Source organism: Rhamphochromis longiceps, linkage group LG9 (genome assembly GCF_057381845.1).
Source record: "Rhamphochromis longiceps isolate RC_006_pf linkage group LG9, R_longiceps_female_GT1.1, whole genome shotgun sequence".
Lineage (NCBI taxonomy): Eukaryota > Metazoa > Chordata > Actinopteri > Cichliformes > Cichlidae > Rhamphochromis > Rhamphochromis longiceps.
The window spans coordinates 18,546,301-18,560,455 of record NC_140565.1 but is presented as its reverse complement, the minus strand read 5'-3'; the positions used below and the strand labels follow the sequence as shown (position 1 = coordinate 18,560,455).

The 14,155-nt window shown below is 40.9% G+C and overlaps 1 protein-coding gene across 1 annotated transcript; it reads left to right on the top strand.

Moving 5' to 3' along the window:
- The first annotated feature begins 455 nt into the window (after positions 1 to 455).
- socs6a (suppressor of cytokine signaling 6a) lies at positions 456 to 4,000 on the top strand. Its single transcript, XM_085418603.1, has 3 exons — positions 456 to 856; positions 1,310 to 1,379; positions 1,712 to 4,000. The coding sequence occupies exon 3, from the start codon at positions 1,838 to 1,840 to the stop codon at positions 3,446 to 3,448; it is 1,611 nt and encodes a 536-aa protein (XP_085274729.1). The 5' UTR covers positions 456 to 856; positions 1,310 to 1,379; positions 1,712 to 1,837; the 3' UTR covers positions 3,449 to 4,000.
- Positions 4,001 to 14,155: the final 10,155 nt, after the last annotated feature.

Here is a 14,155-nt window from a genome sequence, read left to right as displayed (position 1 = left end):
CCCAAGTTTAAGCACTTTCTCTTTTCCAGTAGCTTTTTCAGCAGTCCTTTTTTCAGTTTTTCCTGTGGTGTAACACTTCCACTTCTGATGCAGCACAGAAATGAGGATGCATCTTAAATACGTTTACTTGAGCTAAATTGAAAGTGTGTTGAATTCTAGCCTACAGGTACCCTTTCAGACATCTTTACATCTTCTATTTTTGCATCTAACCCCAAAGTATTAAGCATTAACAACTCCTTGCATTAAAGCAGTTAGAATTAAATGTTTTCCCAGATTCACATTTAAGGGTATAAATAAATAAATAAATAAATAAATAAATAAATAAATCTCAGAAAAAAAATATATTTTCATGCTAATAAATTTTTTCCTCCTTGATTTGATGTGCACATGATGTCGGAGTAGCAGGGCTGTGTGTGGTTGTGCTGGAGCTGCTGTGTGTCTGATTCGCTGCATCTGAGTCCTCTGACTCTGCTCCCACAATTCAACAGGCAACAAAGGAAGAAAGGAAGAGGCCGAACGCTAGAAAGTGTTAGCCAACCTAGGCTTGAAGATGTCAACTTATTGTTTAATTCTGCTCGGCAATTTAAAGCTATATGTTTAGAGTAGCACAGGGTCCTGCCATATAATCGCTTTGCGCTTTCTGTTTTGCGTGGGAGCCGACTGAAGGGAAGGTGATGGTAATGTTTTCGACAGAAAGCGCTAACAAAGCTAGCTGGCTCAGGTACTAAGCCTGTATAAGTCAAGCTAACATTAGCCAACAATCGTCAAGGAGCGAAGCTTAAATGAAGGTGTTGTGCAAGGCGAATGCGTAAACCTTCGTGCTGTCTTGGCCATCAGTACAAGCAGAAGTGATCAGGTAAGAGGCTATATCGTGCGTGTTTACAATAAGTGGTTACAGGTATTTACAAATGCACTTTTATTGTAAGCATGCTAACACTGGTCGTTAGCAAAATTTTTATTATAGCATCTGAGCAACACAGCAGCTCTCACATTGGCATCGGATATGATCTCGGTTGGCTTTGTTTGTTGTTGTTGCTATTTCAGTTGCAATGGTAATCATTGTAACCATCGGTGTTGCAATATTGGCGTTAAAGTGAAAGGCTAACAACCGGAGCTAAGCTACATCCATGCTTTTGTGTCCGCAGGCCTTTTCAGGTAAGGACAAATGTAGCTGAGCTTGGTCTGGTTATTAGAAACCACTTTAAATGTTAATGTGCGTGATTGACGATGCACGTTTTCCTCTGGTAAATTTACATGTTAATCAGACGTGAACATTTCAAATGAGCTGGCTTTGTGTTGTTTTTGGTAGCATCCAATGAAAGGTGGTGGAAGTGGAACTTGACCCAGCCAACTGAGTCACCATTTTCCTGCTCATCATGGTGAGTAATCAGGTTGCTGCTGTTTTTGGTTATCAGACATCTGTTCGTGTTTGAGGATCTTAAATTTGAAATATTTAGTGAATTAGATATTAAAACTGATGATATTGTTTGTGTGTGTGCTTGTTTGTTTGTTTTTGTTTTTTGGTTATGTACAACTTAAAAGAGAGAGTGGGAGACTGTTTAAGGGCCACAATAACCTTCTTCAGTGCTTTATTTTTCTTTATGTGGTTCAAGGGCTTAAGTCAATATTATGAACATAATAAATAACAATCTCAGAGTGTGCTTTAAAAGTCAAACAAAGAATATCTTGCATGTTTTTTCTCTCACTACAGGGTTTAATGGCTCCATTGTGTGCATGACTTGTTTCATGTGGCCTGATGGGAGGACACGGTGGATAGTACTTTCATCAGGATACCAGGAGAGCCATCTCATGCCCTCATTTTGGAGGGCCTGTCAGAATGAAGAAGATAAGCCTTAAGACCATCCGCAAGTCACTCAGCATAAAGGGCAAAGAGGAGGGTGACTTTGTCATGCTCCAGCAGCCCTCGGTGACTGCAGAGTTTTCTAAGGATGAGTCACTTTTTGGGGGCTGCTACACCAAAGAGCTTTCTGCCTGTGATATTGCTAGCGAAGATGAAAAAGGGGGACAGAACAAGGGCCGCTCAAAGAGTGAGACTCTGATGGGATCGCTAAAGAGAAGGCTGTCTACCAAACAGAAGGCGAAAGTGAAAGGCGGCGCCTCGACCATAGGCTCAGTGGACGATGAAGACACCTTCTCATCTAATTCTGTCCCGATCAGCTTCAATGAGGTAAAAGCTCAGAGACCCCTTAGATCTGCATCCCTCCGGAGTCACCATTATAGCCCTTCTCCGTGGCCTCTGCGGTCTGTCAACTCTGATGATGCGTGCATCAAAATGGAGGTAAAAGTTAAAGCCATGGTTCACTCTCCTAACCCAAGTCCCAACTTAAACGGTGTCCGGAAAGAATTTCATGATTTCCAGATGGAAGGGCTCCTTCAGGACCAAGCAGAGTCCTTAAAGAATCTCCAGCAACCGCAAAATGGTGAGCTGCATCTAAATATTGATGAAAATGATGTGCCTGTGGTGCTGGGGTTGACGCCCCAGGACTACATCCAGTACACAATGCCTTTAGATGAGGGAATGTATCCCGAAGGGTCTCACTCTTTCTGCCTGGAAGGTTCCTCTCCTATGGAGGTGGTGACAGAGGCAGACAATGGGTCCCTCCACACAGAGCAGGGACAGGAGGAGCATGAACTGGTGAATGGGATGCCTCCAGATATATTCATGGAGACCTCAGTCAATAGTATTCTTATTGGTTCTGCTGGCATGATGCTCCAAAACTCAAGAGTGGAGATGCCACCTCCCCTTTCTCCACTCCTGCCACCCATGACTAGTAATGGACATATTCCAAGGACATTTTCGGGCTTTAGCTCTGCAGACAGCCAGGTAGCTGAGAGGGTAAGACACCACCTCAACTTTGACCCAAATTCGGCTCCTGGGGTTAGTCGGGTATACGACTCAGTCCAGAGCAGCGGGCCCATGGTTGTGACCAGCCTGACGGAGGAGCTGAAGAAGCTTGCTAGGCAGGGCTGGTACTGGGGTCCCATCACACGCTGGGAGGCAGAGGAAAAGCTGGTCAACCTGGCCGATGGATCATTTCTGGTCAGAGACAGCTCTGATGACAGATACCTGCTCAGCTTGAGTTTCAGATCGCAGAGCAAAACCCTCCACACCCGCATCGAACACTCCAACGGACGCTTCAGCTTCTACGAGCAGCCCGACGTGGAGGGACACACATCAATTGTTGACTTAATCGAACACTCTATCAAAGACTCAGAGAATGGGGCTTTTTGTTATTCCAGATCTCGCTTACCAGGATCTGCAACCTACCCCGTCAGACTAACCAACCCAGTATCTCGGTTTATGCAAGTGCGCTCCCTGCAGTACCTTTGCCGCTTTGTCATTAGGCAATACACAAGAATAGACCTTATCCAAAAACTGCCCTTACCTAACAAGATGAAAGATTATCTGCAGGAGAAGCACTACTGAGGATACGGATGGTAATTTGCACTTTTGTGTTCAGTTAAGAGATTTACAAAAGGGGTTTACAGACAACTACAGTTTTGAGATGATTGGTTCTGGTGGCTCTTGATTTGTGTCCGTGTGACCCTGTCACTGTTCGGCCCTTCATTCCACTATTCGGGGGTTTTTTGCAGGAGGCTCTACTTCCAGAAATGTAGGCCAGCACATAATCTATCGCAAAAACACAGCAGAGATATACAGCCAAGTAATCTTATCCGAATGCATCAAGTGCAGAAGCTGATGTTGGTTACATTAACAATAATCCAGCTGTGCAAGTGTAACAGTTTTTTGTTAGTTTTTTAAAAGAAATTATATCGGCGTTGAGACTGCAGAGTAGGGACAAGAATATTCCTTTAAAATTCTATCACTTGTTAAATTCAATCTGTAGTAGATATGAAGGATGATTCCAACATGGAGCGGTGTTTTTTTTTTTAGGTCTCTGCAGACTGACCAATTTGGCTCATCTTTTGCTTTTTTTTTTTTTTCCTTCACTTACAACACTCAGACTGCAAATGAGAACATTATGCATCTGTACTGTGCTGTTAGTCAAATAGAAAGATAGGGCATCATCATATTTGCAACGACTGACCTATTATTCTGATTGTAAATTTGCAAAAAGAAAGATTATAAACCTAACTCCTCATTCAGAGGATTAAGTTTCTCCGTGACCCTTTATTGGCACGTGGCAACGGTTATACAACCAATACTTAAATGCTTCTGTCTTAATATGGGACCGACTTTACTTTTGGAGCTTGTCACACGGCTTATTTTCAGCCGTACTGTTAAACACATAGGCTTTAATAAACATGATTATCTGTTGATGAAAGGTTTACCTTTAGTATCCAGGATTTACAACTGTATAGCAAAAGATGTCCACAATCTGCCAGCCTGCCAGAGCCTTCAAACAGATCATTGAGAGATGTAGCTTTAAATTATATGGCTGCATGCAGCCATTATACATTGTGCAAGCCTAAAGGTACTGATAATGCTGGATTTTAATGTTGTGCTGTTTGTGGTAACAGCATAAAGTTTATGTATAAACCTTTTTAAAATATGCTAAAAGTGAAAAAAAAATCTGCTTTGGGAATGTTACAAAAACTGCACCGCAGCTCAGGCCTAACAAGTTTGTCACTATGTGTAATGCTTTTATCTGCATGTTATAAAGGCTTTAAGACTGTCAATTAAAGGCAATGTAGAACTACACTAATTGAGAGAAGATGTCACAGTAAAAGGGGGGGGGGATTTTTGGCTGTTATTAAAGCGCGACACTGAGTAAAAGGCTGTTAAATGCGCAGTTGCATTTACCTTGGGCAGTTTATATATAGACAAAATTGCCCTCAATTAACTTATGACTGGGGGGGTGCAAATAAACAAACAAAAAAAAAAAAACAGGTCTCTAGTCAATTGACAATCTGAATGTAGGGATGGCTGTTTCTTAGTCTCTTAATGCCTGCAATGAGCTGGACACAGATCAAAAGAATCCTAAAACTGAGGATGCTTAGGTGAGCGGATTTGAGAAAGCCAGAGTTGAGTCCTCCTCGCCATCTCGGAGTGATGCCAGTGTTTCAGCATATGACAAAAGTTCAGTCACAGCTGCATGTTGTCATTAGTGTTACATGGGTTTTCAGGACATGTAAACAGGCGTACAGTTTTTGTCATTGCTCAGTCACATTGTTCTCAGTCTCCACAGAACTGCACTACCCCACGGATTATCTCTCTACTGGGCTGTTTCTGCCAGAGTAAAGGGAAGAGCACACAGTATGCTACGCAAGTGCTTTATATGGATACTTGACAGGGAATTGTGCTTTCACATTATGAATGAGCATTTCTTTATATTATTATTATAATTTTTTTGACATCAGTGTCCTTAAAAGTATTTGGAACAACGTTGGTAGGTCGTTAGCGCATAGTTCTAGATTGTTAGCTGGAAACGGTGGTGTCTGCGGAAGTTACTATGAATCTAGCACAGCAGAAATTAGATAGGAACTTTGAATGGTGTTGCATGTTTAAAAACGTAACCTTTTAAAGCTTTTGAGTTGTATAGGAATGAAGGATTTGGGTCGTGCGTTCGGCTGTGTCGAGAGATGTTTCTGTCACAAGCATTGGCTGGATATTCTTTGTACAAGAAATGTGTTTTTCTTTCTTTTTGAATTCTTGATTTTTCTTCTTTTTTTTTTTGTGGTTATTTTGTTTTGTGACATTTGCCATCTGGGGGATGTGGTTGTATAGAGGGAATGTGCGCTTGTTTGAGGTATCCATTTTTATCTGCCTGCAGACCATTTTCAGAAAGCATGGGAAGCATAAAAACTACATTGACACATTATTTGCACTTGAACATTTTTTATACTTGGATCCTCTCCTGCCTACAGTTTTCCTTCAGATGGTGTGTGTGCGTGTGTGTGTGTGTGTTTGTTTTTTTTTTTCTTCTTTTAATTTTAATGGTTAAATAGTCACATTTGTCCCAATGTGTTCATATAACTGTCAAGATTAAAAAGAGTTTTTGTTGTCATATCTGTGGGATAAAAAGGGTAGTTCACCAGCATCATTTCAAAGCCTCTGCAAATGCTCATTGGCTGTCAAGGAATGGGATCACAGCATGAATGTTGATATTAATCATGTTTTCAGTGTGTTTGTATGTGTTTCAGTTGAAATGTGAAAAAGAAAATGTTAGTCTTTTTTTTTCCCATAATACTATGTTCTTTTAAATGTATTGCCATTAAAATGTTTAATCTGTTATCAAATTTTGACACGCAGGAGCCAGTTTCATACGGTATGCTGCTGTGATTTCTCGAAATACTAGTTTATTATTAAGCATTATTACCTTCAAAGTTTGATTCCAGAGGTTGATGCTTGTTCAGACTGCTGACGCTTTTTGTAGTGAGAACAGCTGTTAAGCACTAAACAAGCTTCGAGTTTTTGTTTGTTTTGTTTTGTTTTGTGCATCTCGGTGAGTGAAGGTAATTGTTTACAACATTACGTTTGGACATGCCCCTCCCTTTTATTTACCCTCTCTCACGTGAATATCTTGGTACAATTTGAAAACTCTTTGTTATTATTATTATTTTTTTCTTTTAATGTGTTATACACATTTGTGCTGCTTATAGATATGATTGCCTTTCTTGTATTTAACAGTGTGGGCGGGGCGGGGATAGAATGTCACCAATGTAGATGTATGTACACACAGTGACTTTGGTTTTCATCTTGGGAGAGCAAAGCAGATTTGTAGTCAAAGGAGAATTAGTAGCGATTAGTAAACCCTCTGTAGAATTACCAGTTCACTCCAGTTTACATTGGTTGTCAACTTTCCAAAATAGATGGTCTTTTTGTATTTTTCTTTTGGGAAAAAAAATCAACAGTGATTTATTGCACATTTTGGATACAGTTGAAGAGTTTTTTGTATCTGCCAATTATAAATTATAAATAAAACTATATTCTAGAAAAAAAAGTGGTTTTTAAAGAGTTTTTTTATGGCAGGATGAAGCATGCTGATTTTGTTTTAAACCATACTTTGTTCCAGCGATGCACTCGATAAGAGCCGGGTCATGCGTGCAGCCGTGTTAATGGGTAAATCACGGAGGTCTTGAGGAGATTCATTCCACAGTGGGTGCAAATTGGCAGCTAATCCCAAAGCCCCGGTTTCCTAATTTACAATGACAATGCAGGCGGTCTTTGAATACAACTGAGTGAAGCAGAGACTCTGGGGAAAGATTAACAGCAATGCTACCATCTTGCTTTAACTTCACTTTAAGTTGACTCTGGAGAAATACTGAGTGAGTTCTTGTGTTGTAAAGTGAGAGGAGAAGATGGGAGTGGGGTAATGGTGTCAGCTGTGGACTTGGATCTGCTGAAACATGGTTCGCATGATGATTAGGAGGTAGGCTTTGTTAACTGCTGTGTCTGACAGGCCTCTCTAGGCATTTGAGGTGAAGATACACAACTGTTTACTCTCGCCGCCCGGTTCGGGATGATTTATTCATGGCGCACACTGGTGGTCGCATGTCATATAGAGATGCCTCCATCATAAAAGGACTCATCTCTGCCTTCCACTGTTACCTTTTTTTTTTTTTTTTCTTTTTTTTTTTAATTTGCAGTTTTTCAAACTGTTTATATTCAGAATATAGCGGGGGAGGTTTAACTTTGCTGGCAGAGTGCAGCCTGTCATATTGTGACACAGCATCTCAGCAGTTTTGTATTTGTCTGCAGACGTCACATTGGCCTCATTCACCTTGCCAACTCATACCCAGGAAGTTGCCTGCGTTTCCTCACTTTAGTGTACATCACTTTTGTGTGGCTGTTTTGAAGAAATGCTGTCACTTTTGTCGTCGCTTATGCTGCTTCAGCATTTAACTCCTCTGAAGAAGCAATCCTGACACATCACATTAATGGAAATTTAAGTGCATTCTGTCCAACATACACAATCTACAGTTTATGTTCATGAAAGTCAATAATCACAGTTTGGTCTGGTGTAATGTGGTCAGTGGGAGGAAATGAGCATTTGACACTGTGATTAATTTATAATTACACCCCCTTACAGAGAAATGAGCAGTTTCATTTTATAGCTAAATATAATGTATCAACAAAATCACAAAGGAATAAGGGAAATGAGTTTTAACGAGTCTCAACTTAATTATTAACAATTATCAAGGCAGCATTCACAGTTAATTGCACCACTTTGAGTAGTATACCAGCACTCCTAGTATACATCTTTAACTTGACCTCCATAAAAAAAGTCCAAAGATCTATTAAAGGATGTGAGGAACAAGACTGCCTATTTCCACAAGGCTCGAATGGACTATAAAAACACCAGAAAGTAGTTTGGTAAGAAAATTACAACTTTTGGCAGTTTGAACAGTTTGGAATGACCCCAGAACTGCATAGCAGGATTTCCTTAAATATCTCAAATCACACTGAGTGTGTGATTTAATAAAACCGTTGGTAACTAATATAGTATAAATTCTTGCGGTGCCTATAAAGTACCCAGGCTCAAGAAAGCCATTGTTCAGGCCCCTCTTAAGGTTACCAGTGAACACCCAGAAGATCTGATGAGATTTGGGAGAATGTGATGTTGTTAGATGAGACTTAAATTGAGCTGTTTGGTATCAGTCTGTTTGCCATGATTGGAGGGAAAAGTAAACCATCGCTACTGTCAAACATGGTGAAATCATTATGCTTTGGTGGTGTATTTCTGCCAAGGGTACAGTGCGATTGAATCCTTGGCAGAAATACACACTTCATGTAGAAATACACAAAACATTGAGGGAAAGGGCACTTGGCCAGGGTGCTTTGACTAATTTCACAGGGTGTGTATTTTCTTGATTGTTTTCTTGATTTGATTACCAAGCAAATCCAAAATTGAAACGATAAACTACTCATTTTTTCATATTTGGGATCATATTTCCGGCATTAAAGAGAGTCCGCCTACATGCTTTTCTTCACCAACAAATATATGTCTCTATTTTCTATGCAAAGCAAGTGGACTACAAAAGAATATCTCTGCTACGCAGAAAAAACTGCATTCAAAAGTATTTTAGGAAATATGTTTATTGGCTTTCTTTTCATTGTGTATGAGTAAATTGACATCATTAGTATTTAAAAAGGTGCGTGGGAAACTACCACTAGCCATTTTTAGTTTACCTTACTTAGCATGAAGGCTAGCTCAGGCAATCTCTAACAGCAAGTCTGCCTAACAGCATCTCTGATTTATGGAAGCCCGTTTCTGCCACTAAAAAAAAGAAACGGGCTTCCATAAATTGAAATTTCGAGTTATTTTTCTCAAAATTTCGACTTAACTCGAAATTTTGAGAAAAGTTGCGCGAAATTTCGAGTTAGCTCTGCCAATCAGTAATCTACATAGATAAAAACTGGATCGCAACAAATCGGCGCTTTCGAGAGTACGTTTGGTGATAGTAACGCCATGTGATTCAGCTAGTAACACAAGGATTTCATCATTTGTGAAGCCACGCTGAAAATAATCAGCAATTTGTACATTTATGACTGGCTGTAATACTGGTAGCTTAGCTGTAGCATTTGTAGCTGAGGGCTTCAGCTTCCGGGTAACAAGGAAATGACGTCATTCACGTAGATTACTGATTGGCAGCGCTAACTCGAAATTTTGAGTTACTTTTCTCAAAATTTCGAGTTAATGAGTCAAAATTTCGAGTTATTTTCTCGAAATTTGATGCATCCTTTTTTTTCTTTTGTTTTTTAGTGTCAGAAACAGGCTTCCATACGGATTTTACTAAATAAGTAGATTCAGGAAAATATTGTTGCTGCACTAATGAATAGTGGAAACCTCACCCAGCTTACATTTAGCTGCCGGCCCCTTCAAGTGATAACCAAAGGCCACTCTGCAAGCTGTGTTCATATATATGTTCATATACAGATTTCTGATGTTAGAGATTTCGTGTTGCTACCAAAAACCTGCTATACACTTTTGCTACAATGTTTCCTTGCAAAGGTGTGAAATGGTGAGCACGGGGCGTTTGGTTGGTGCATTAGAGGCGCTGCCCACTCAGCAGCAGTTTGTATCTAAACTCTGCTATTTTAAAAAGGGATGGAAATAATAAGAGTTGGGTGATAATGCTCTAACACATGCAACTCCTTTGTTTTCAATAGATCGGTATTACTATTTATATCATGAAAATCGTTATTTGTTGACTTGCCTTTGACTATGCTAACCTCTAGCACCAGCTGGAGTCTAATATCAGGATCCCTTACTGACTTTTTTGATTCTTGGGTGAAATTTTTTAATCCCCAAACTAAAATATGTTTGTTGCATTTGTCTTTTGGCACAAAAGTGCTCATTTGTGAGCCTTTTTTTCTTCCTTCTTCTTTTCTGTGTGGTTCTTAGTTTGAAACTGTTTACTCTGGAGACTCCATCCATCAAGTGTCTGCTGTCTCAGATTGATGATGCGCTCCTGCCATCTGGTGCACTGCGTGGTGCACCCATTTTTCACCTACAAACAGGGATGATGTTGACAGCTTGAATTAGCCAGCAAACATATATATCGCTTTAAATTGTCATGCCAGGAGAGCATCAGTAGGTCTAGCTTGTAATGATAAAGCTGAGGTTACCTGCTGGCTACAGATGTCTTTCAGCTCAGAGTGAAAGGTTCAGCTCTATTAATGCTTGTCATCTCATGCCAGCAGTGCCATACACCACTGAGACCCTCTCCTTCCCCATCTATCATACATTAGGCGCCTCTGAACCCCAATTAGCCCTGTTAGAGACAGGACTGCCTTCATCATTAGCAGGTCTCCACTGAAACAACAGCTCATCGTGCTATTCACTGTGATCATTCTTCACAGTTTCCTATGTACTCGTGGAGGGTATGTTTGCTGAATTTGGCCTGGAAACTACCACTCTGGGTGTCTCACACTGTATGCCTCTGGGTTGCCTTTCATCACCATCCATTTCTAAAAGCAGTGTGTCTCCCAACCAAGCTGAATTTAACAAACAAAGTGGTTCAAATGGTGAAGATTGGAGTCACCAGCTCAAGTCACTGTTACAGACAGGCGCAAGAACTCTGAATTCTTGAGAAGCGAGCATGGTTAATGACCAGAAAATGGCTATTCCAGATGGCCCCAGCTCCAGGGTGTAAGCAAAGAAGAAGCTGGCCACTTTGATATTTGATTGATAATCTTTCACCATTTGACACTCACAAAGTAATCCCTTTTGTTAGACTCTTTCATGCATCACATATTATGTGATAAAAAAATGTTATTTTCTTATCACTATTATGCTGTTCTGTGAGATATTATCTGGCAGCAGGAGGAAATGTAAATCAGCTACCTGCGAATCCTATAAACTATCTTTCAGAAAGACATTGTTACAATTTCAGTGGCATAGCCACACTGACATTGACTAGTGAGAATATTAATAATATGCAGGAATTGTGTGTTTATGTGCATTTCGTGCTAGTATCTAATGCGTGGTTTCCAGAACTGACTGAAGGCCAAGGGGAGTCATAACGCGGTCATAATTATGTCATTAAAAAGAGTGACATCTGGAAGTTGAGGGGCATCGAGCAGCACAGAGTCACACCTCTTTCTCTCCTTTGCCCCCCGTGACACTGACAATGCACTCTCATTCCATCCTACAATCTGCCCATCCTTCAGCTGGGAGCTGTGTGTGTGTGTGTGTGTGTGTGTGTGCCTGGGGCTGCGGTGTGGTGTTGGGAGGGGTGTGGGGCTTGAGGGTGGGAGAACAGGTGGCAGCCATCAGGAAATGGATGGGGAATGTTTTGAATGGGAAACTTGCCTCCATTCCTCATGGAGTACCTGGGTGTCTGCCCTTCACCAGTGGTCCAAGAGGCACAGCGAGGACGGGAGAGATGAAATGAGAACAGGTGGTGGTTTGTTGCTTAACGAGGAATGGAGTTCCCCTGTAAGTCTGTGAAAGCACAGCCAATAGAGCGCTATGGACTTCGCCTTCGCAGCAGGAACCCTGCTGCTCGCAGGTCCCAGCGGATCGCAGACTGTATCCAGAACAGGAGAGCTTTACAAATGAAACTCACGTGAGTTTGGCAGCTGCAAATTACAAATTTACCAAAAGACAAAAAGTCCACCGCCAGAACGAAATGAACAATGTGTAATTAATGACATACCTGCCTCCAATCTGTTTTTGGTCAAGGGCCAGGCTGCCATCATTTTCTACTTTGATTGAATTGCAGTCGCACTCCCAACTATTTGAACTGCCCGAGTCCCTAAAGTGCTTCATGCTCCCGCAACTGAGATGTTGCATGGCAATTAACAGCTCCCCGACCTCTGAGTGTGCATTAGTCAGTGGGACTCCGCCCTCCTCTGCAGCCAGCCCGCTAATATCCCAGCCCCAGCTCAACTCTAACGTGTCAGCTACAGGACCTCAGGAAGCTTCTGAACCCTCTGGTGTTGATGAGCTCATTCTCTCAGTTCGCCACACCTCTGGTGTAGCATCTGCTTTGTAACTGTCAAACAAAGCCTGAGCTCATTGTAGCTGTAAGAAAAGAAACCCAACTGTTTTTGCATACGCAGCTATCAGTTCTTCCTCTTTTTAAAAAAAATAACATTTAACAGACAATTTAGCCAGAGTTGTAATTTCTCTTCCTACATATCATATTTTTTCAAGTAAAATGGGCATCCATCATTTTTACTCTACGTGACTGCGCAGCTCAAACATTTCATCTCCACAGTCACAGCTCCAAGGAGGCTGATGTGATCTAATCACTGAAATGTATACTAATTGTGCTGTTTGACATCACTGGCTGAGATTCATCAAACTATCAAAAGTGACAAATTCTTTCGAGAGAGATAGAGAGAGGGGAGGAAACAAAGAGAGAAATCATCAGCGTGTTTTTATTTGTTCCAAAAACTCTTTTCTCTCAGCTCTTTATTAAATTGAGCATCCCCAGAATGCTTCCCAAAACTGTTTATGAGCTCTCTTAAGTGTTCGGGTATATATAGTAAGTTTAGATTTTATTTTTTCATCCATTATGGTTTGATGCACTCCTATCGTGCTGTCTTTGCCAACCCTAAAGGTTTGAAATTTTAACAAGCTTGGCATCCTTAAAGCTTGATTACATTATCTCAGGAGCCATGCGTATCTGCAACGCACTACATTAAAAGCTACATCTCTGGAAATAGTAAACAAATGAATTAGGTGAGAGACGGATTTGTTATGGCAGCCTTGGCTCCCTCCTCAGTTCTGTAATCTATTGAAGTAGAAAGATATTTTGCTCAGGATGCCTGTGATACCATCACAGGTGATTTGCAGTTTGTCCCAAAGGACAGACTTGGTGTACTGGCATTGGTCTTTAAAAAAGATAAAACGATTCTGAAAGCTTATAGGTGTGATGGATATCTACAACTGGTTTCCAACCTAATGCTTCACATATGTAAACAGTTTTGGAAAATGTATGATGTGTATCTAGATGTTTAAAGTGACGTATCATGTTGTTTTAAAGGGATCCAAGCACCTTTAATGCAACAAATTTAATATTACATGCACTTGTCTGCCCTTTCGTTAGGTACACCTATTCAATCGCTTGTTAATACACATATCTACTCAGGTGTCTCAATGAATTTAGCCATGTAGACAGGGTCAAGATGAGCCTCTGAAGTTCAATCAGAATGGGGAAGAAAGGTGATTTAAGTGACTTTGAATGTGCTGTGGTTGCTGGTGTCAAACGGACTCGTCTGAGTATTTCTGAAACTACTGATCTTCTGGGGTTTTCCTGCACAGCCATCTCTAGGGTTTACAGAGAACAGTCCAAAAAAGAGAAAATATCCAGTGACTGACAGTTCACAGGGAAAGAAAATGACTCGCTGATGAGGTCAGATGAGAATGGCCAGACCGCATTGAGCTGAAAGGAATACAACTAACTCCAGTTGCCACTTTCTACACACAAGGTATACAGAGCATCTATCAGTGCACAATACACTGAACCTTGAAGCAGATGGGCTACAGCAGCAGCAGGCCATACCGGGTGTCACTCCTGTTTGCTAAGAACAGAAATCTGAGGATGCAATTTGCATGAGTTCACCAAAATTGGACAATAGAGGGCTGGAAAAATGTTGTTGCTTTGATTTCTGCTGTGACATTCTGATGCTAGGGTCAGGATTTGCTGTTAACAACATGAAAGGTTGTTGGTGGTGCTGTAATGGATATTGTGTTTTCTTCACACACTTTGGCCCCGT